General features: G+C 42.5%; 1 protein-coding gene across 3 annotated transcripts in view; it reads right to left on the reverse strand.

The window, feature by feature from the left end:
- Window positions 1-23506, reverse strand: part of dlg5a (discs, large homolog 5a (Drosophila)) — a 223529-nt gene extending 200023 nt beyond the window's left edge. For all 3 annotated transcript variants that reach the window (XM_061936460.1, XM_061936531.1, XM_061936380.1), the window contains exon 1: window positions 22642-23506. In XM_061936460.1, coding sequence (XP_061792444.1) covers window positions 22642-22954 — 313 coding nt within the window. In that variant the 5' untranslated portion in view covers window positions 22955-23506. The remainder of the gene's footprint in view (window positions 1-22641) is intronic.
- Between the last annotated feature and the right edge of the window lie 1095 nt (window positions 23507-24601).

Raw genomic sequence — 24601 nt, forward strand, 5'->3', positions numbered from 1 at the left:
CACCGGTAAAGCGCAGAGGACGGCCAGAACCGCTGAGAAGAAGAAAAAACAAAAAAAAGAGTGAGGTGAGTGGATGGTGTGCGTCATGGCGTGACAGCTTCTGACATACACCGAGAGGGAGAAAGTGAGGCCCTGTCCAGCCCATGGGAGACATTCAAAGGCAGCGGTCTTGACAGGAGCGTCAGGGTCATAAATTCACTCGGCTTTATGGAGTGGGACAGAAAGTGGGAAGAGAAGACATACATACACATGCGCGGGGTCTATGGCCCAGGCTGTTGTTGTACACAGCAAACTGCTGAGCGGGCAACTTGGGTCTGTTCAACACAAAGGGGTCTGTTGTCTCCCACTCTACCCTCATTCCATCACCCCTCTGCCTTACTGGCACGCTCCATCAAAGTCTACAGAAACGCATCCTCTAGTACAGTGTTTTTCAACCTTTTTTGAGCCGAGGCACATTTTTTGCTTTGAAAAATCCGGAGGCACACCACCAGCAGAAATCATTCAAAAACAAAACTCAGATGACAGTAAAAAGTCGTTGTCGCAATTGTTGGATATGACTTTAAAGCATAACCAAGCATGCATCAATATAGCTCTTGTCTCAAAGTAGGTGTACTGTCACCACCTGTCACATCACGCCCTGACTTATTTGTAGGTTTTTGCTGTTTTCCTGTGTGTAGTGTTTTAGTTCTTGCCTTTCGCTCCTATTTTGTTGGCTTTTTCTCTTTTTTTGGGTATTCTCCTGTAGCAGTTTCATGTCTTCCTTTGAGCGATATTTCCCGCATCTACTTTGTTTTAGCAATCAAAAAATGTTCAGATGTTTTTATCCTTCTGTGTGGGGACATTGTTGATTGTCATGTTCGGATGTACACTGTGGACGCCATCTTTGCTCCACAGTAAGTCTTTGCTGTCGTCCAGCATTCTGTTTTTGTTTACTTTGAAGCCAGTTCAGTTTTAGTTTCATTCTGCACAGCCTTCCCTAAGCTTCAATGCCTTTTCTTAGGGGCACTCACCTTTTGTTTGTTTTTGGTTTAAGCATTAGACACATTTTTACCTGCACGCTGCCTCCCGCTGCTTCCGACATCTACAGAGCCATTAGCTACCGGCTGCCACCTACTTATATGGAAGAGTATTACACAGTTACTCTGCCGAGCTCGAGACAGCACCGACACTCAACAACAACACATCATTTGCAGACTATAATTACTGGTTTGATATTATCGGCCGATAAATGCTTTAAAATGTAATATCGGAAATTGTCGGTATCGGTTTCGGAATTATCGATATCAGTTTCAAAAAGTTAAATTTACGACTTTTACAACGCCGCTGTGTATGCGAACGTAAGTAGAAGTACAGAGCGCCAATAAACCTTAAAGGCACTGCCTTTGCGTTCCGGCCCAATCACAAAATAGCTACGGCTTTTCACACACACGCACACGCACACACACACACAAGTGAATGCCATGCATACTTGGTCAACAGCCATACAGGTCACACTGAGGGTGGCCGTATAAACAACTTTAACACTGTTACAAATATGCGCCACACTGTGAACCCACACCAAACAAGAATGACAAACACATTTCGGGAGAACATCCGCACCGTAGCACAACATAAACACAACAGAACAAATAACCAGAACCCCTTGCAGCACTAACTCTTCCGGGACGGTACAATATACACCCCCCGCTACCCCCTACCCCCCACCTCAACCCCGCCCACCTCAACCTCCTCATGCTCTCTCAGGGAGAGCATGTCCCAAATTCCAAGCTGCTGTTTTGAGACATGTTAAAAAAAATAATGCACTTTGTGACTTAAATAATAAATATGGCAGTGCCATGTTGGCATTTTTTTCCATAACTTCAGTTGATTTATTTTGGAAAACCTTGTTACATTGTTTAATGCATCCAGTGGGGCATCACAACAAAATTAGGCATAATAATGTGTTAATTCCACGACTGTATGTATCGGTATCGGTTGATATCGGAATCGGTAATTAAGAGTTGGACAATATCAGATATCGTCAAAAAAGCCATTATCGGACATCTCTGTTCTCAATGGAAGATTTAAAGTTTTGGTGTTGTTTACTGCCATCATTTTGCAGTCACACATATCTCTTATGTATGACTGCCATCTACTGGTCACATTTATCATTACACCATGTACCAAATAAAGTAGCTTTGAGGTCAGTAAGCACAACCAGAAATATTCGTGCACCGGGTTATAAGGCGCACTGTCGATTTTTGAGAAAATGAAAGGATTTTAACGTTATAGTCCGAAAAATACGGTAACTCTATTATACAATGAATTGTTTTTTAAAATATTATTTTGATGATGAATGTTCTGAACTCCTGTTTCAAAGCCATTTTCCCTCAGTAGGACAATGCTGCCCTGAGCAGTGGAAGTCGCCCACACCTGACGTCATGTTTCAACAGCAAACTAGCGCCTCTGCTGGTTGCATTTGAGTCTTACACTCTGTTGTATTATGGAGGTTGTATCTGGGGGAAATGATAACAAACAGGCATGACAAGGAGAAAGTGGATGCTGCATCTTTCCAGACTGAATAGTGCTGCCCTCTGCGAGAAGTGTGTTTATATCACTGTCACATGCCCGTGATAGTCCACAGTGCACATGTGTGTGTCGAATCTGTGTGGGTCCGTCTTTTATGTCCGGTCCCAAAACCAGGTTGTGAAATCAGCTGGCAGCCAATTTGCATAAATATGAATCTGATTATATTCACTTGGCAAACGAGGATGTGCTTTTGTGACAGGGGTGATGAATGAATGTTTCTGCCCCGCCGTTTAATTAGGAGGATTTGTCAAGAAGTGAGACACCAGTCCTCCAGTCTTCTGACTCACGGCACTGAATGAATAATGAATGACTTCGTTTGTATGTTGTTTGTCTACGGCAATAAGTGTGATAAGGAAGCTTGACAGGCTAATAAATCAGAATTTAGAAGACAAGAGTAGGTTTTAAACTGGAATGGGACGCGACAGGTAGGGTACAGACGTTGCTGCAATAAGCCAAGTAACTTATCGTCCAGTCAATATTAAATGATTACGTTACGTCACTAATACGATAACATAAAAAAAAAAGCTTAGATAACTGATGCATTTTAAAAAGATGTAAAACACCTTCGTCTCGTGTTCCTCTAAATTAAGAATGGTCACTCAGTTCTAAGAGAGCTCAGCTTGTAGGTTCAATGTGCACAGTTAAATGGCTTACCGTATTTTTCAGACTATAAGGCTCACTTAAAGGGGAACATTATCACAATTTCAGAAGGGTTAAAACCATTAAAAATCAGTTCCCAGTGGCTTATTTTATTTTTCGAAGTTTTTTTCAAAATTTTACCCATCACGCAATATCCCTAAAAAAAAGCTTCAAAGTGCCTGATTTTAACCATTGTTATATACACACGTCCATTTTCCTGTGACGTCACACAGTGATGCCAATACAAACAAACATGGTATAGCGACATTAGCTCGTATTCAGCCTCGGATTTCAGTGGCTTAACACTGTCTGATAAGATAATTACTAACAACTATGAACTAGGTTTACAGCATATGAAATACATTTGGCAACAAAATGCACTTTGAGAGTGCAGACAGCCCATTTCAGGCGCGCAAAGAACATATATTTTTCCACGATTTCAGCACTCAGGTTAACCAGACCTAAATAGACACAAAATACTGCATTACACAAGACTACCCGAATGTACTCGAATGATTGAAAAAAATAAATGTTTTTAAGCTAAATTATTGGTAAACACCGTTTATGTATAATAATACACGTAAAACCGCGAGTAATGAATAAAGTTTTCATCAATTAATATATTCTGTAGACATACCCTCATCCGCTCTCCTTTCCTGAAAGCTGATTTGTCCAGTTTTGGAGTTGATGTCGTTGGAAATGCATCTGCTTTGAGTGTCGCAGGATATCCACACATTCTTGCCATCTCTGTCGTAGCATAGCTTTCGTCGGTAAAGTGTGCGGAACAAACGACTGACCATTTCGTCGGCTTTCCCCACAGCCTCGTATTTTGAACAAATTTCGTCCAATTTCTTGCCACTTTCGCATCTTTGGGCCACTGGTGCAACTTGAATCCGTCCCTGTTCGTGTTGTTACACCCTCCGACAACACACCGACAAAAGTGAGAAAATGGCGGATTGCTTCCCGATGTGACGCCACGTTGTGACGTCATCGCTCCGAGAGCGAATAATAGAAAGGCGTTTAATTCGCCAAAATTCACCCATTTAGAGTTCGGAAATCGGTTAAAAAAATATATGGTCTTTTTTCTGCAACATCAAGGTATATATTGACACTTACATAGGTCTGGTGATAATGTTCCCCTTTAACCAAGTATTAGTGTTGTTGTTGTTGTTGTTGTTGTTGTTGTTGTTGTTATTGTTATTATTATTATTATTATTATTATAAGGGCTAACACAGACAAACTGAAGCTATTTAGCCATATCGGTTTGAACCGTATGCAAGCGAAACCGACGAAAACGACACGACAGCCAGCGACACGGGAGAAAGCGAGGACAAATTCGGTGATCGCCTTCTAACCAACGATTGGTATGTGTTTGTTTGGCATTAAAGGAAACTAACAACTATGAACTAGGTTTACAGCATATGAAATACATTTGGCAACAACATGCACTTTGAGAGTGAAGACATCCCATTTCAGGGCTGTCTGCATTTAAATGTTTTTAAGCTAAATTATTGGTAAACACAGTTTATGTATAATAATTTACGTAAAACCGCGAGTAATGAATAAAGTTTTCATCAATTAATATATTCTGTAGACATACCCTCATCCGCTCTCTTTTCCTGAAAGCTGATCTGTCCAGTTTTGGAGTTGATGTCAGCAGGCCAGGGAAGCTAGGGTCGATATTCTTCTCTTGATCATCTTCGGTGGCATAAGGGACGGTGTGAGCCAAGACATCCAGGGGGTTTAGCTCGCTCGTCTGCGGGAACAAACTGCCGCCATTGCTTGCCGTGCTACCGAGGTCCTTTGTCCCTGAATTGCTCACACACTCCGGCAGATTCAATGGGGGTCTGGCGGCAGATTTCTTTGACTTTATCGTTGGAAATGCATCTGCTTTGAGTGTCGCAAAATATCCACACATTCTTGCCATCTCTGTCGTAGCATAGCTTTTGTCGGTAAAGTGTGCGGAACAAACGTCCAATTTCTTGCCACTTTCGCATCTTTGGGCCACTGGTGCAACTTGAATCCGTCCCTGTTCGTGTTGTTACACCCTCCGACAACACACCGACTAGAGATGCGCGGTTTGCGGACACAACCGCGGAGTCCGCGGATTATCCGCGGGTCGGGCGGTTGAAATAAAAAAAAATTAGATTTTATCCGCGGGTCGGGTCGGGTGGTTGAAATTAAAAAAAATTAGATTTTAAATTGATTCAGGCGGGTGGCAGTTAAACCAATTCGGAAATATATATACATAGTTAAATGTTGTTACTCACATACGAAAAACGAGCAGGCACCTGCAGCATATGCCACAACAGAAGAAGAAAAAAAAAAAAAAAGAGATGGACACTTTTACGGAGCGGAGAAGGGACGCCTCGCCGGGGTCCGGGACCGAGGCCCCTTCCCCCGAGAGGGCCCCACCGGGAGCCGTAGCTGAGGTGATCCGCGAGAAGGGCCCGACGCACGTCCAGGGTCACCACCGCACCGACACCCCGCCTCGTCCGCCTTCGCCGCGGCCGGCGTCACACGCAGCAGGTAAGCAGCTTACCTGCCCGCCACCCCCGTGGCCTCGTGACAGGGGTCACTCCGCGCGCTCCGCCCGCGCAGCTTACCTGCCCGCCACCCCCGTTGCCAGGGGCGCGTAACAGGGGTCACTCCGCGCGCAGTGCGCTCACGAAAGGGGTGGGGCTCACCCTGGTGAGCCGAGTGGGCCACTTTTGGTAAGCAGAACTGGCGCTGCGGGATGAACCGAACGCCGGGTTAAGGCGCCCGATGCCGACGCTTATCAGACCCCAGAAAAGGTGTTGGTTGATATAGACAGCAGGACGGTGGCCATGGAAGTCGGAACCCGCTAAGGAGTGTGTAACAACCCACCTGCCGAATCAACTAGCCCTGAAAATGGATGGCGCTGGAGCGTCGGGCCCATACCCGGCCGTCGCCGGCAGCGAGAGCCGCGAGGGCTAGGCCGCGACGAGTAGGATGGCCGCCGCGGTGCGCGCTGAAGCCTCGGGCGCGAGCCCGGGTGGAGCCGCCGCGGGTGCGAGGGACATCGCACCTCCACGCGCGGCTCCCAGATGATTGCGCACTGGTGTGCGTCTGGGCCGTGACAGCGTGGCACGCATTGAATGTCTCTGCTCCATTGAATCAGTCTCCTTTCTTTAACAGGCAAAAGCTTTATAACCTCACTAATGCCTTGCATCGTCTATATTAGATGTATAACAACGGGCAGGTGGCGGATGGCGGGCGGGTGCGGTTTTGATTAAATGTTAGATCGGGTGGATGGCGGATGGTTGACGACTTTTGTGATGCGGTTGCGGATGAAATAATTGCCTATCCGCGCATCTCTAACACCGACAAAAGTGAGAAAATGGCGGATTGCTTCCCGATGTGACATCACAGAGAGCGAATAATAGAAAGGCGTTTAATTCGGCAAAATTCACCCATTTAGAGTTCGGAAATCGGTTAAAAAAATATATGGTCTTTTTTCTGCAACATCAAGGTATATATTGACGCTTACATAGGTCTGGTGATAATGTTCCCCTTTAACACCACCTTTGTGACATGAAAAAAACACAGGGGCAGGACGGAGTGGAGTGGTTGCAATTGGCAGTATACGTACACTGATGGAGGTATTTGAATTAGAGACATGGCTTATGTGTTCCTCATTTGCAACGTTAGGATGCAAACCATTAATAACAAACCACCTAAAGGCGATGATAACATTGTGGCGCATGCATCTGTATTGGAATGGCTTATAGCGCGTGACAGTGCGTGCATGCAGGGCTCAGCTGGCGAAGATGGCCCAGAATGACAACAGACAGGCGTCATGCGAGCACGACGAGCTGAGAGCAGGTTGCTATCAGCGAGACTCATCGCGCAACTCATTTACTCGCCCGAAAAAGCTTCCCGTTCCTATATGCAAGTATGCTTGTGCCCTGGAGCATGCTGGGCAAAAGGCGTGTCCTCGCACTCTCGCTCGCTTTCTCGAGTGCACTTAAAACGTGGTAATCGCATCAACCCGAATCACTACACTAAAGATAATGGGAATAACGTGGAAAAGAAACACGAGTGGAGTAAAAACAGAGGCGGCCAACAGCAAAGGGTCTGTGAAGGCGTGATAAAAGCGTGTCTTACATCGACAGTTTACTCCAGCTCGTGAGGAAAACCGGGCCTAATCCTCTGTTGAATAACTTACAGGCCCAGAAACACTCTCTCCTTGTACAGGGCAGGTCTATGCTGCTCTAAAGTACATTGTTGTACCCTTGGGCTTACACTACGTTGTCCCTGGGGTGTAAGTTAGTACTTTTTAAACCCCTCACTGACCTGACAGTTTAGCAAAATGCCAAGCTAACCTTAAAATGTAGTTAGCTTGAGGTCTTATTAGCCCTGATTAGTGTCAATTGTACAAACCCCAAAACCAGTGAACTTGGCACTTTGCGTAAATAAAAAGAGAATACAATGATTTGCAAATCCTTTTCAATCTACCGGTATATTCAATTGAATAGACTGCAAAGACAAGATACTTAACGTTCGTGCTGGAAAACGCTCATTTTGGAATTTGATGCCTACAACATGTTTCACAAAACCTGGCACAAGTGGCAAAAAAGACTGAGAAAGTTGAGGAATGCTCAAACACTTATTTGGAACGTCCCACAGGTGAACAGGCTAATTGGGGGAAAAAATGGCTTTATCCTTTTAAAATTGGGAACACTATAATAATTCTGCCCACGTTAACATTAAACTGCCTCAAGTTGTTGCTCAGATTAAATAAAATGACAAAACTTTTCTTGTACATATAAAAAGTGCAACATTAAACAGTTTCAAGTCAACTCATCATGCTTAATTTATTACAGCATTTGGAAAGCCTGTAGTTGATTTTTCTTATGTAAATGTTATATTTTTATCAACATGTGATAGCAGGGACCCTGCCATTCGAAACTAGGCTGCTGCATTACTAATGATTAATGTAACTATAGCTGAAAAAAATGGTACAATAGCAATAGGAGAGACTATTCATCCCTGAACACCATGGAGTTCATGTAGGCTTAATGATGCAGTTACATTATTATATCAACTATCAGAGACAGAAACTCTTCATTTAATATAATGTCCTTTTTTGCTGCTTCAACACAGCTCAATCAACACAGAAACAGGTAAAATGAAATAACAGACAGACAGGGCTTTGCTGTCCGTAACACACACACACGCACGCACACAGCAAAATGAGCTAACGTTACGCTAAAAGTGAATTAGCCTTCACCTCAAGCAAGGACTGCGAGCGAGCTGAGCTGCCGTTTAGGTTTCTAGAAGGTCAACGGGCTCATAGTGATGTTACTAGTAGTTGACTGGGAGGTGTTTATTATCATTTGGGGAGAGTCCGCTGCCTGATGCTTACCTGCTAAACGCTAAGCACTGACTACATGCGCTCTGAATGCTGATTGGGAGAAAAGCAGCTTCTATGAAATGCTCAGTCATTCACAAACAAGGATGGGGTGAGGGTCACCACTTTGTGAACAAATGCGTGAGAAAATTGTCCAACAGTTTAAGAACAACATTTCTCAATGAGCCATTGCAAGGAATTTAGGGATTTCACCATCTACGGTCCGTAATATAATCAAAAGGTTCAGAGAGTCTGGAGAAATCACTGCACGTAACATTGAATGCCCGTGACCTTGGATCTCTCAGGCTTGGGTAACATACACATCTGTGAAGGCGCCATTAATGCTGAAAGGTACATACAGGTTTTGGAGCAACATATGTTGCCATACAAGCAATGTAATCATAGACGCCCCTGCTTATTTCAGCAAGACAATGGCAAGCCACATTCTGCACGTGTTACTTCATAGTAAAAGAGTGCGGGTACAAGACTGGCCTGCCTGTAGTCCAGACCGGTCTCCCATTGAAAATGTGTGGTGCATTATGAAGCCTAAAATACCATAACGGAGAACCCCCGGACTGTTGAACAACTTAAGCTGTACATCAAGCAAGAATGGGAAAGAATTCCACCTGAAAAGCTTCAAAAATTGGTCTCCTCAGTTCCCAAACGTTTACGGAGTGTTGTTACAAGGAAAGGCCATGTAACACAGTGGTAAAAATGCCCCTGTGCCAACTTTTTTGCAATGTGTTGCTGCCATTAAAATCTAAGTTAATGATTATTTCCCAAATAAAAATGTGTTTCTTAGTTCGAACATTAAATATCTTGTCTTTACAGTCTATTCAATTGAATATAAATACTACTTTCGGCTCTCATATCCCCGAGTTTGTAAACAATAACAAAAACGACAAAAAATTGATTTTGGGATAATAAAAAATATTGATCTAATCACTGTTGTATTTAACGTATACTAATTGTGGAGGGGGGCGTGGCCTGCGGACCTGCAGCGAAGCGGGGTGTGCCAGGACCGGCTTCGAGATCAGCGACAGGTGCGTAGACGGCGCACCTGGGCCTGCTTATCTAATCACCTGTCGCTCTGTTAAAAGGCAGCAGCCGGGAAGGAGAGGAGAGTTGGAGTTGGAGAACGAGAGAGAGAGATATTGACACACACTAAGGACAATTGCTGAAAAGCACAACAGAGACTTTATTGTTAAATAAAACAGTGTCTAAAAACCCTGAAAAGGAGCGGTGATGTTTGTACTTGGTGGTCCGAAGAACCCGGAGAAGAGATACCTCCACACTTATACTATACTTTGTATCGTTACTGTCGATATTTGTATCGAGCCGCCCACCATTGTTTTGACATTCAGGAGCTCTCGCTGAGCGGTTAGCTATGCTTTTTTGTATCCTCCTACGGCGTGTAGTGTACTTGTTCACTAGTGATAATATTATTTGTAAGAAACTGTTTATTTGCTGCCATGGAGGCGAGGATGAGTGATTTAAAAGCTGCACTGCGGAGAAACATTAGATGCTACATTGCCTTGAGGACGCCTTTGTTCGCCTGTCACTGTCAAATTTGCTTGACAAAGCTAGAAAGTGTCATCAATATGTAATATCACGATAGTGAATAAAAAGGAGACATGTTATGATTTTTATATACTTCCTTGTGGCCGACCAAACATTTAATGGTGGTTCTTTAGTCAAAATGTTATAGATTATGTTTTACGGACTGTTGAAAACACGTTCTGACCGTCTCTTTAGGATGTGATGTTAAAGTAAAGTTAAAGTACCAATGATTGTCACACACACACACTAGGTGTCCTCTGCATTTGACCCATCCCCTTGTTCACCCCCCGGGAGGTGAGGGGAGCAGTGGGCAGCAGCGAAGGCCGCGCCCGGGAATCATTTTTGGTGTTCTAACCCCCATTTCCAACCCTTGATGCAGAGTGCCAAGCAGGGAGGTAATGGGTACCATTTTTATAGTCTTGGGTTGTATGTTTCCCTTTGTCTTCTCAATGACAGCATCTCAGTCAACCTGTTTTTCCACTCTACTGGTACTTTAAAGCTCTATTGTCTGCAAAATGTATTTCGTATATGGTCTATAATCGCGCAACCCTGCTGATGACCAGTTGACAAATACGAGAGGAGACTGAGGGCAGTAAGAAAATGCAACGCTCCAGCAAAGTGGAGACTGAGGAGTATAAGACTGCATCACCTTGGTACTAGAGATGTCCGATAATATCGGCCTGCCGATATTATCGGCCGATAAATGGGTTAAAATGTAATATCGGAAATTATCGGTATCGTTTTTTTTTTTTTACTATCGGTATCATTTTATTTTATTTTTTTATTAAATCAACATAAAAAACACAAGATACACTTACAATTAGTGCACCAACCCAAAAAACCTCCCTCCCCCATTTACACTCATTCACACAAAAGGGTTGTTTCTTTCTGTTATTAATATTCTGGTTCCTACATTATATATCAATATAGATCATACTTGCCAACCTTGAGACCTCCGATTTCGGGAGGCGGGGGCGTGGTGGGGGGTGGGGCGGGGCGTGGTAAAGAGGGGAGGAGTATATTTACAGCTAGAATTCACCAACTGGAGTATTTCATTCATATATGTATATATATATATATATATGTATGAAATACTTGACTTTCAGTGAATTCTAGCTATATATATATTTATTTATTTTATTATATATATATATATATAAATAAAAGTGTTCATTTATTTACACCTATACACACACATAACACTCATCTACTCATTGTTGTACTTGAAAGTACAATGCAATACAATTCCGGGGCAATGGCACCTATCAAATACACAGTAATGAAAACACAGTTGTTCTACTAACTGTACTGTGTGTTATGAGAGTAGAGTATGTGTGTGTGTGGCCCTTTAATAGGTGACAGCATGTGAGGTGAGTGACGTCAGTGAGTGTGTGGGCGAGAGAAGAGAGGGAGCGTAGCGTGAGTGCGGGGAGGGACTAGTTGGTTTTGTGTTGAATTGGCTGTGTGCAAGCAATCAATAAAGCAAGATCTGCAACTAATCGCTGGACTCATCATTCACCCTAAAGTCGTCCGCTGTGGAGACCCACTGCCGGGTAAGGCGAAAGGTGTTGCCCCGAGCATACATCGGCCCTGGAGAAGTGTCTCCCCTGCGCTCTTAGACTATGGTCTCGTTCTTCTGCTTCGTCTCCTTGTGTGCGCACACTGGACTCAGGTCCGCATGGAGCTGGAGGGGGCGTGGCCTCCAGCTCCGGCTGAATTCCGGGAGATTTTCGGGAGAAAATCTCTTCCGGGAGGTTTTCGGGAGAGGTGCTGAATTTTGGGAGTCTCCCGGAAAATCCGGGAGGGTTGACAAGTATGATATATATCAATACAGTCTGCAAGGGATACAGTCCGTAAGCACACATGATTGTGCGTGCTGCTGGTCCACTAATAGTACTAACCTTTAACAGTTAATTTTACTATTTTCCATTCATTAATAGTTTCTATGTAACAGTTTTTATATTGTTTTATTTTATTTTTTATTCAAGAAAATGTTTTTCATTTATTTATAATATTTTATTAATTTTTTTAAAAAGTACCTTATCTTCACCATACCTGGTTGTCCAAATTAGGCATAATAATGTGTAAATTCCACGACTGTATATATCGGTATCGGTAATTAAAGAGTTGGACAATATCGGAATATAGGATATCGGCAAAAAGCCATTATCGGACATCCCTACTTGGTACTGTAAGCCAACTCCAGCATTTATTTCAATCATGTCTCGCTATGCATCTTCAAGACGAATCTGGTAGTAATATGCGACCCGAAATGGACACTTCAGACTGCTGCCCGAGTACAGGAAATACTACTAAATTCACCAAGAGCCTGTAGGTACCATGCAGTGAAAAGGGTGCATTAGAAGCACCCTTTTGGTAAAATAAAAAGGTACAAAAAGCTACATTACGTTCTCAAAATGACCCATTTTACATGATATTATTGAACTCCGTGTGACAGCTCCATAATCTGCCTACAGAAACGCCACATCTTCCCGAGCATGCCCTCCAATCAAGGCGCTGGCACGGGGAGAACATTGGCAGCTGCTTAAAAATGAACAGTATTTCAGGATCAGCGTTAATCTGCAGCGGCAACAATCAATAAAAGAGGTATTACGGCTTCAAGGAGGATTGGCTGTAGTGGACCTAAATGTTTCAAATAAAGCTTCCGGCTTTGCCAAAAACAGATGCAGTAAGGGCCGAGTGTACAGCCTTGTACCTCAATCTCCTGCTTACTATTCGGGTCTCAGTCAATTTTTATTTTTTTTGCACTTGAGCACAATGACAAATGTACTGGATTAAATTCTGGACTCTGCCAGCTCATTCCAGTGACCACTACTTCTCATAGACAGAACACTAGAAGTAAACCTTTATTAAGAGGGAACAATGGTCATCTAAAGTGTACAAGCTTTAGTATAGCCTGTAAAAGCCCGGTGATCTGGAATGAGATTGATAGCTCTATAAAAGAATCAAATTCTTTAAACATTTTTAAAAAGCGTTTTAAGCTAAATTTATTGCAACGTTATGCTTAGTATATTTAGCACACCCCTTATGGTTGAGTCGCATAATTTTGGTCTTGACCTCTGTATGTATGATGAGATTATCGCAGATCTTTAAAGGGGAACATTATCACCAGACCTATGTAAGCGTCAATATATACCTTGATGTTGCAGAAAAAAGACCATATATTTTTTTAACCGATTTCCGAACTCTAAATGGGTGAATTTTGGCGAATTAAACGCCTTTCTATTATTCGCTCTCGGAGCGATGACGTCACAACGTGGCGTCACATCGGGAAGCAATCCGCCATTTCCTCAAACACATTACAAACACCGAGTCAAATCAGCTCTGTTATTTTCCGTTTTTTCGACTGTTTTCCGTACCTTGGAGACATCATGCCTCGTCGGTGTGTTGTCGGAGGGTGTAACAACACGAACAGGGACGGATTCAAGTTGCACCAGTGGCCCAAAGATGCGAAAGTGGCAAGAAATTGGACGTTCGTTCCGCACACTTTACCGACGAAAGTCAGAGATGGCATAGAAGAATATCTACCCTAGCTTCCCTGGCCTGCTGACATCAACTCCAAAACTGGACAGATCAGCTTTCAGGAAAAGAGAGCGGATGAGGGTATGTCTACAAAATATATTAATTGATGAAAACTGGGCTGTCTGCACTCTCAAAGTGCATGTTGTTGCCAAATGTATTTCATATGCTGTAAACCTAGTTCATAGTTGTTAGTTTCCTTTAATGCCAAACAAACACATACCAATCGTCGGTTAGAAGGCGATCGCCGAATTCGTCCTCGCTTTCTCCCGTGTCGCTGGATGTCGTGTCGTTTTCGTCGGTTTCGCTTGCATACGGTTCAAACCGATATGGCTCAATAGCTTCAGTTTCTTCTTCAATTTCGTTTTCGCTACCTGCCTCCACACTACAACCATCCGTTTCAATACATGCGTAATCTGTTGAATCGCTTAAGCCGCTGAAATCCGAGTCTGAATCCGAGCTAATGTCGCTATACCTTGCTGTTCTATCCGCCATGTTTGTTTGCATCACTATGTGACGTCACAGGAAAATGGACGGGTGTATATAACGATGGTTAAAATCAGGCACTTTGAAGCTTTTTTTTAGGGATATTGCGTGATGGGTAACATTTTGAAAAAAACTTCGAAAAATAAAATAAGCCACTGGGAACTGATTTTTAATGGTTTTAACCCTTCTGAAATTGTGATAATGTTCCCCTTTAAAATGCAACCTTTTAATCACATTTCAATAATAGGACATTGAGACTGATTTGGTGGATATAAAGATTCCTTTTTTTATTTGTAAATGAAATTGTAAACGGTAGGGGTGTAACGGTACCTGTATGGTACGTGTATTTGTATTGAACCGTTTCAGTACGGGGGTTTCGGTTCGGAGGTGTACCGAACGAGTTTCCACACGAAAATATTAAGTAGCCGCCTCCGCTTCCTTCTGCCTCTGTTTCTGTCAGTACTCTACACAACACCCAGCATTGTCCCACCCACACAACCATCTGATTGGTTACAAACAGAGCGGTAACAGCCAATCAGCAGTGCGTATTCAGAGCGCATGTAGTCAGTGCTTAGCGTTTAGCAGGTAAGCATCAGGCTGCGGACTCTCCCCAAATTATAATAAACACCTCCCAGTCAACTACTAGTAACATCACTATGAGCCCGTTGACCTTCTAGAAACCTAAACGGCAGCTAAGCTCGCTCGCAGTCCTGGCTTGAGGTGAAGGCTAATTCGCTTTCAGCGTAATGTTAGCTCATTTTGCGATGTGTGTGTGTGTGTGTGTGTGTGTGTGTGTGTGTGTTACGGACAGCAAAGCCCTGTCTGTCTGTTATTTCACTTTACCTGTTTCTGTGTTGATTGAGCTGTGTTGAAGCAGCAAAAAAGGACATTATATTAAATGAAGAGTTTCTGTCTCTGATAGTTGATACAATAATGTAACTGCATCATTAAGCCTACATGAACTCCATGGTGTTCAGGGATGAATAGTCTCTCCTATTGCTATTATACCATTTTGTTCAGCTATAGTTACATTAATCATTAGTAATGGAGCAGCCTAGTTTTAAATGGCAGGGTCCCTGCTATCACATGTTGATAAAAATATAACATTTACATAATCAAAATCAACTACAGGCTTCCCAAATGCTGTAATAAATTAACAACTTGAGGCAGTTTAATGTTAACGTGGGCAGAATTATTACAGTGTTCCCAATTTTAAAAGGATAAAGCCATTTTTTACAAATTTGGTAAATAAATAACCAAAAAAATTTATATTTTGTTGTTTTCTTACTGTACCGAAAATGAACCGACCCGTGACCTCTAAACCGAGGTACGTACCGAACCGAAATTTTTGTGTACCGTTACACCCCTAGTAAATGGGTATTTGGTGGGTAGATCCCGAAATGTATTGTATTGTATTGTATTGTACATTATATGATGATGTATATTTTAACTGTGGGTCCCTGTCCATAAGCTGTGTGCTTCTAGGGATGACCTTTTTGCAGAATGGACTCTGATATCAACAAAAAAAAACAATAATGAAATACAAAACTATGTCTGTAAATAAATAAATAAACAAACTTGGATCACGTCAGGACGCCATGCTGTAGGTTTGCAAGCAGGCTGCACGCACACGCACACGCACACGCACACACACACACACACACACACGTGTCCGAGTCTGAATCCGAGCTAATGTCGCTATACCTTGCTGTTCTATCCGCCATGTTTGTTTGCATCACTATGTGACGTCACAGGAAAATGGACGGGTGTATATAACGATGGTTAAAATCAGGCACTTTGAAGCTTTTTTTTAGGGATATTGCGTGATGGGTAAAATTTTGAAAAAAACTTCGAAAAATAAAATAAGCCACTGGGAACTGATTTTTAATGGTTTTAACCCTTCTGAAATTGTGATAATGTTCCCCTTTAAGATGCAACCTTTTAATCACATTTCAATAATAGGACATTGAGACTGATTTGGTGGATATAAAGATTCCTTTTTTTATTTGTAAATGAAATTGTAAACGGTAGGGGTGTAACGGTACCTGTATGGTACGTGTATTTGTATTGAACCGTTTCAGTACAGGGGTTTCGGTTCGGAGGTGTACCGAACGAGTTTCCACACGAAAATATTAAGTAGCCGCCTCCGCTTCCTTCTGCCTCTGTTTCTGTCAGTACTCTACACAACACCCAGCATTGTCCCACCCACACAACCATCTGATTGGTTACAAACAGAGCGGTAACAGCCAATGAGCAGTGCGTATTCAGAGCGCATGTAGTCAGTGCTTAGCGTTTAGCAGGTAAGCATCAGGCAGCGGACTCTCCCCAAATCATAATAAACTCCTCCCAGTCAACTACTAGTAACATCAATATGAGCCCGTTGACCTTCTAGAAATATAAAAGGCAGCTCAGCTCGCTCGCAGTCCTGGCTTGAGGTGAAGGCTAATTCGCTTTTAGCGTAACGTTAGCTCATTTTGCTGTGTGCGTGCGTGTGTGTGTGTGTGTTACGGACAGCAAAGACCTGTCTGTCTGTTATTTCACTTTACCTGTTTCTGTGTTGATTGAGCTGTGTTGAAGCAGCAAAAAAGGACATTATATTAAATGAAGACTTTCTGTCTCTGATAGTTGATATAATAATGTAACTGCATCATTAAGCCTACATGAACTCCATGGTGTTCAGGGATGAATAGTCTCTCCTATTGCTATTATACCATTTTTTTCAGCTATAGTTACATTAATCATTAGTAATGGAGCAGCCTAGTTTTAAATGGCAGGGTCCCTGCTATCACATGTTGATAAAAATATAACATTTACATAATCAAAATCAACTACAGGCTTCCCAAATGCTGTAATAAATTAAGCATGATGAGTTGACTTGAAACTGTTTAATGTTGCACTTTTTATATGTACAAGAAAAGTTTTGTCATTTTATTTAATCCGAGCAACAACTTGAGGCAGTTTAATGTTAACGTGGGCAGAATTATTATAGTGTTCCCAATTTTAAAAGGATAAAGCCATTTTTTACAAATTTGGCAAATAAATAACCAAAAAAATTTATATTTTGTTGTTTTCTTACTGTACCGAAAATGAACCGACCCGTGACCTCTAAACCGAGGTACGTACCGAACCGAAATTTTTGTGTACCGTTACACCCCTAGTAAATGGGTATTTGGTGGGTAGATCCCGAAATGTATTGTATTGTATTGTATTGTACATTATATGATGATGTATATTTTAACTGTGGGTCCCTGTCCATAAGCTGTGGGCTTCTAGGGATGACCTTTTTGCAGAATGGACTCTGATATCAACAAAAAAAACCAATAATGAAATACAAAACTATGTCTGTAAATAAATAAATAAACAAACTTGGATCACGTCAGGACGCCATGCTGTAGGTTTGCAAGCAGGCTGCACACACACACACACACACACACACACACACACACACACACGCCCTATGCATGCATGCGGGTTGCTGTGGTACAGTGGTACGCCTGTCGTCATGGAAACAAGTCGGCCGACCTAATGCGCCGTGACCGAAGCACGCCAGCGACGACAAACTTGATGCTGATGTCGGCGAACTGATGGCCGTCTCCTTTAGATTACATCAGAGAGAGGACGTTTGTAGGAAGGGCCGGTCAAGGCTTGTGTGGTATTAAAAACAGTCATGATTATGCAGCGAGATAAAATAAACAGAGATCTAGGATAGGTAGTGTATTATGCCAGTGTTTTTCAACCACTGTGCTGCAGCACACGTGAAATACAGTCTGGTGTGCCGTGGGAGATTATGTAATTTCACCTAGCTGGGTTAAAAGTATTTTTTGCAAACCAGTAGTTATAATCCGCAAATAATGTGCCGTTGTTAAGTGCCTGTGCTGTCTAGAGCTCGGCAGAGTAACTGGGTAATACTCAGGAGGTGGCAGCAGGTAGCTAATTGCTTTGTAGATGTCGGGAACGACGACGATGGTTTGTCGTGATCCCAATATGCAGACGACAGCGGGAGGCAGCGTGCAGGTAAAGCAAAAATAAACAAAAAGGCGAGTGCCGCTAAGAACAGGCTCTGAAACTTAGGGAAGGTTATGCAAAATGAAACTAAAAACTGAACTGGCTGCAAAGTAAACAAAAACAGAATGCTGGACGACAGCAAAGACTTGCAGCGTGTCGAGCAAAGACAGCGTCCACAAAGTACATCCGAACATAACATGACAATCAACAATGTCCCAACAAAAAAGGATAGCGTCTGCACAACTTAAATATTCTTCATTGCTAAAACAAAGCAGGTGCGGGAAATAGCGCTTAAAATGAAGACATGAAACTGCTACAGGAAAATACCAACAAAACAAGAAAAAGCTACTAAAATAGGAGCGCAAGAATAGAACTAAAGCACTACACACAAGAAAACAGCAAAAAATTCAAAATAAGTCAAGGCGTGATGTGACAGGTGGTGACAGTACACCTACTTTGAGACAAGAGCTATAGTGATGCATGTTGGTTATGGTTTGAATTCATATCCAACAATTAAATGACATTTTATTGTCAATATCGGCTGCTGAGTTTAATTTTTTTATGGTTTTCTGCTGGTGGTGTGCCTCGGGATTTTTTCAATGAAAAATATGTGCCTTGACTCAGAAAAGGTTGAAAAACACTGCTTTAGATCAGTGTTTTTCCAACCTTTTTTGAGCCACTGCGCATTTGTTTTCATTTAAAAAAATCCAGAGGCACACCACCAGCAGAAATCCTTAAAAAATGAAACTCAGACAATAAAAAGTTGTTGGAAATGAATTCAAACCATAACCAACCACGCATCATTATAGCTCTTGTCTCAAAGTAGGTGTACTGTCACCACCTGTCACATCACACCCTGATTTATTTGGACTTTTTTGCTGTTTTCCTGTGTGTAGTGTTTTAGTTCTTGTCTTGCGCTCCTATTTTGGTGGCTTTTCCCGTTTTGTTGGCGTTTTTTTGTAGCAGTTTCGTGTCTTCTTTAAACGCTATTATCCGCACCAGCTTTGTTTTAGCAATCAAGAATATTTAAGTTGTTGCTATCCTTCTTTGCGGGGACATTGTTGATGGTCATGTCATGTTCGGATGTACTTTGTGGACGCCGTCTGCTCCACAGTAAGTTTTTGCTGTCGTCCAGCATTCTGTTTTTGTTTACTTCGTAGCCAGTTAGGTTTTAGTTTTGTTCTGCATAGCCTTCCCTAAGCTTCAATGCTTTTTCTTAGGGGCACTCACCTTTTGTTTATTTTTGGTTTAAGCATTAGATACGACGACAAACCCTCCTCGTCACACATGACGTGTTCCCGACATCTACAAAGCAATTAGCTACCGGATGCCACCTACTGATATGAAAGAGTACTACACGGTTACCCTGCCGAGCTCTAGACAGCATACACACAACAACGGCACATTTGCGGATTATAATTACCGGTTTGCAAAAAAATATTTTTAACCCAATTAGGTGAAATACAAAAATCTCCCACGACACACCAGACTGTATCTCACGGCAGTGGTTGAAAAACACTCCTATAGCTCTTGTCTCAAAGTAGGTGTACTGTCACCACCTGTCACATCACGCCCTGACTTATTTTGAGTTTTTTGCTGTTTTCCTGTGTGTAGTGTTTCAGTTCTTGTCTTGCGCTCCTATTTTGGTGGCTTTTCCCGTTTTGTTGGCATTTTCCTGTAGCAGTTTCGTGTCTTCCTTAAACGCTATTACCGTATTTTTCGGACTATAAGTCGCTCCGGAGTTTAAGTCGCACCGGCCGAAAATGCATAATAAAGAAGGAAAAAAACATATATAAGTCGCACTGGAGTATAAGTCGCATTTTTGGGGGAAATGTATTTGATAAAAGCCAACACCAAGAATAGACATTTGAAAGGCAATTTAAATAAATAAAGAATAGTGAACAACAGGCTGAATAAGTGTACGTTATATGAGGCATAAATAACCAACTGAGAACGTGCCTGGTATGTTAACGTAACATATTATGGTAAGAGTCATTCAAATAACTATAACATATAGAACATGCTATACGTTTAACAAACAATCTGTCACTCCTAATCGCTAAATCCCATGAAATCTTATACGTCTAGTCTCTTACGTGAATGAGATAAATAATACTATTTGATATTTTACGCTAATGTGTTAATAATTTCACACATAAGTCGGTCATGAGTATAAGTCGCACCCCCGGCCAAACTATGAAAAAAAACTGCGACTTATAGTCCGAAAAATACGGTACCCGCACCTGCTTTGTTATAGCAATCAAGAATATTTAAGTTGTTGCTATCCTTTTTGTGTTGACCTTGTTGATTGTCATGTCATGTTCAAATGAACTTTGTGGACGCCGTCTTTGCTCCGCAGTAAGTCTTTGCTGTCGTCCAGCATTCTTTTTTTTGTTTACTTCGTAGCCAGTTAGGTTTTAGTTTCGTTCTGCATAGCCTATTTTGGTTGCTTTTCCCGTTTTGTTGGCGTCTTCCTTTAAACGCTATTCCCCGCATCTGCTTTGTTTTAGCAATCAAGAATATTTAAGTTGTTGCTATCCTTCTTTGCAGGGACATTGTTGATTGTCATGTCATGTTTGGATGTACTTTGTGGACGCTGCCTTTGCTCCACAGCAAGTCTTTGCTGTCGTCCAGGATTCTGTTTTTGTTTACTTTGTAGCCAGTTAGGTTTTAGTTTCCTTCTGCATAGCCTTCCCTAAGCTTCAATGCCTTTTCTTAGGGCAGGGGTCGGCAACCTTTACCAGTCAAAGAGCCATTTTGACCAGTTTCACAAATTAAAGATAACAATGGGAGCCACAAAATTTTTTTTAAATGAAATAACACTACATAATAAGTTTTTTTTTTGCTTTGTGCTATGTATAAACCAGGGGTCTCAGACACGCTGTCCATTCCTTAATATGGAATTTGAATGCTAGTGCGGCACGCGGGTTTTATATGAAAGGCGCTTGTCAGCGTCATGCGTGCCATGATGGTACAGCATATAGCACCCACTACAACCAGCGTGCCTGATCAGCCACACCTTGTATGGGGCTTCCGCTTGCCAGCATCATGCGTGCCGTGATGGTACAGCAGATAGCACCCACTACAATCAGCGTGCCTGATCAGCCACATCTTGTATGGGGCTTCCGCTTGCTCACGTAGGTGACAGCAAGGCATACTTGGTCAACAACGACACAGGTTACACTGACGGTGTGGGTATAAAAAACTTTAACACTCTTACTAATAATGCGCCACACTGTGAACCCACACTAAACAAGAATGACAAACACATTTCGGGAGAACATCTGCACCGTAGCACAACATAAACACAACAGGACAAATACCCAGAATCCCACGCAGCCCTAACTCTTCCGGGCTACATTATACACCCCCGCTACCAAACCCCGCCCACCTCAACGGACGCACAGAGGGGGGTGGGGGGGGGGGGGGGGGTTGATGTGTGAGGGAGCAGGGTTGGGGTGGGGGCAGGGTTTGGTGGTAGCAGGGGTGTATAATGTAGCCCGGAAGAGTCAGGACTGCATGGGATTCTGGGTATTTATTCTGTTGTGTTTATGTTGTGTTAAGGTGCAGAAGTTTTCTCGAAATGTGTTTGTCATTATTGTTTGGTTTTGGTTCAAAGCGTGGTGCACTATTAGTAAGAGTGTTAAAGTTGTTTTATATGGCCACCGTCAGTGTAACCTGTGTGGCTGTTGACCAAGTATGCCTTGCTGTCACTTGCGTGTGCAAGCAGAAGATGCATATATCAAGAGGCTGGGCTGGCACGCTGATAATACAGATTGTAGAGGGTGCTAAATACTGTATCATGGTACGCTCTTATTTTTGTAAGGGTGAAAATCGGAGAATTTTAATCCCGAGAGTTTTCTGCAAGAGGCACTGAAATCTGGAAGTCTCCCGGGAAAATCGGGGGGGTCGGCAAGTAAGCTGCTGAGCCGCATCAGAGTGATCAAAGAGCCGCGGGTTGCCGACCCCTGTCTTAGGGGCACTGGCCTTTTATTTATTTTTGGTTTAAGCATTAGATACGACGACAAACCCTTGTCGTCTCAAGACGTGTTTCCGACATCTACAGAGCAATTAGCTACCGGCTGCCACCTACTGATATGGAAGAGTATTACACGGTCACCCTGCCGAGCTCTAGACAGCACACACACTCAACAACGGCACATAATTACCGGTTTGCAAAAAAAATATTTTTAACCCAATTAGGTGAAATTACATAATCTCTCACGGTACAAAGTGGTTGAAAAATACTGAGGTAGTCCATCCATCCATCCATTTTCTACCGCTTGTCCCTTTCAGGGTCACGGGGGGTGCTGGAGCCTACCTAGCATTCGGGAAGGCGGTGTACACCCTGGACAAGTCACTACCTCATCACAGGGCCAACACAGATAGGTAGTGCATTATGCATATAGAATGACGCTCACAGGTCACAACAAGGGGGTCCTAAAGCCGTGTGTGAGTTCTCCCTTACCGGTGTTGTGGTCCACAGGCCCCCCGCCGTTGCTGCTGCTGCTGCAGAAGAGGGCGGTGTGCAGGTCCGGGTACGCCTTCTCCAGGGCCACGCACAGGTCCAGGAAATGGTCGCTCTCCTTGTTCACCAGCATCTTCAGCAGGAGCTCCACTTTCTCCGCGCTGGAGGAGCAGTTCTGGTCCAGCTCGAAGCGGTCGAGCTGGCTCAAGGCGCCGGAAACGATGAGCAGCTCGATGACGCGGTCGGCGTCCGTGATGGACTCCAGCAAGTTCTGGTGGCACCGGTCGAGCAACTCTTTGTGCTTTGGCTCCATTCCTGCTCCTATGGCTCTCGCCTTAGCTCGGCGCGGCTAGCGCCGAATACCCGAAGCGAAATTAAAAGTACCGAGAGCTTATGGAAGTGAACTTACTATCGCGGCTGGCAGCAGAAGTTCCCCGGATGCACCGCGGCAAAGGGAGATGAATGTTTATGGCGAAAAAGGCACAAGGAGCCATATTTGTTGCTAAACAGCAATACATTGTCCCATCTTTTTGTTTTTTTCACCTCGTTTTCCGCCTCCCTTCCGAGCGCGCGTCGGTCCGACACATTTCCCCCTCCTCTCGTGTAGCGTCTAGCGAGCCGAGAGGCGACTCTGCTGCCGGGGAAAAGTCCTGGAACTCCGCCGCCGAGCCTCTTGTTACACTGTATCCTCCGCCATGTCTGGGCAGCTCAGCAGCTGCTGTCCGCTGTCAATCAACGCACCGTCGAATGACCGTATATGGGCATGCAGGGGCGGGGCGAGGGCGAAACCACGCCCGTTTCTTCAATGGACGCGAGTATGACCTCACGTTACGCCGGAAAAAAAAAGACTTTATTTAAAATAGTAACGGTGTGATTTTAGTTTATTGCTGAACAAGAGGAAAATGTACAACCTATTAAGTTAATTTAAATTGAAGGTGTACAAAAAAAAAAAAGTAATTTACTGTTAATTTTACCACAAAAGCAATTAAATATATAATAAGGCTATTATAATCATTTTGCAATTACAGGTGAGCAGTTCAGTCACAACATAGATGCTGTTTTTTTTTTTTATAATAATAAATACATTTTAGTATTTTCTATTTTATTTATTGCTATTATTACTATTATTTTCTTAATGTTATATTTTCATTGCTCATATTTTATTTGTAATTATATTTTACAATATCCATCCATCCATTTTCTACCGCTTATTCCCTTTGGGGTCGCGGGGGGCGCTGGAGCCTATCTCAGCTACAATCGGGCGGAAGGCGGGGTACACCCTGGACAAGTCGCCATCTCATCGCAGGGCCAACACAGATAGACAGACAACATTCACACTCACATCCACACACTAGGGCCAATTTAGTGTTGCCAATCAACTTATCCCCAGGTGCATGTTTTTACAATATGATTTATAATTTTTTTTTATGTGTTAATTTTTGTTTTTTTTCCAGTGTGGACTCCCCAAAAGTGGCGTTTTATTTCTCAATGCCAAGTGTTTTCTATTGTATTTATTACTGTTATTACTTTTCTTAATTGTCTCAATGTTATATTTCCATTAACTCATTGTATTGTTCATATTTTATTTTGAAATAAATTTTACAATATGATTTATACTATTTTTTTAGATTAATTTTAGTTTTCCTTCAGTGTGGATGCCTTAAAAGTGGCATTTTTTTTCTCAGTGCCAAGTTCCAGCCATGTATTTATTTTCTTTATTGCTATTATTACTATTATTTTCTCAGTTATATTTTCATTAACTCAATGTATTGATCATATTTTATTTTTAATTATATTTTACAATATGATTTATACTATTTTTTTTAGATGGTGTTCATTTTAGTTTTCCTTCATTGTGGATGCCTTAAAAGTGGCATTTTTTTTTCTCAGTGCCAAATTCCAGCCATGTATTTATTTTATTTATTGCTATTATTACTATTATTTTCTCAGTTATATTTTC

The sequence above is a fragment of the Nerophis lumbriciformis genome, linkage group LG02 (assembly GCF_033978685.3).
Source record: "Nerophis lumbriciformis linkage group LG02, RoL_Nlum_v2.1, whole genome shotgun sequence".
Classification (NCBI taxonomy): Eukaryota; Metazoa; Chordata; class Actinopteri; order Syngnathiformes; family Syngnathidae; genus Nerophis; species Nerophis lumbriciformis.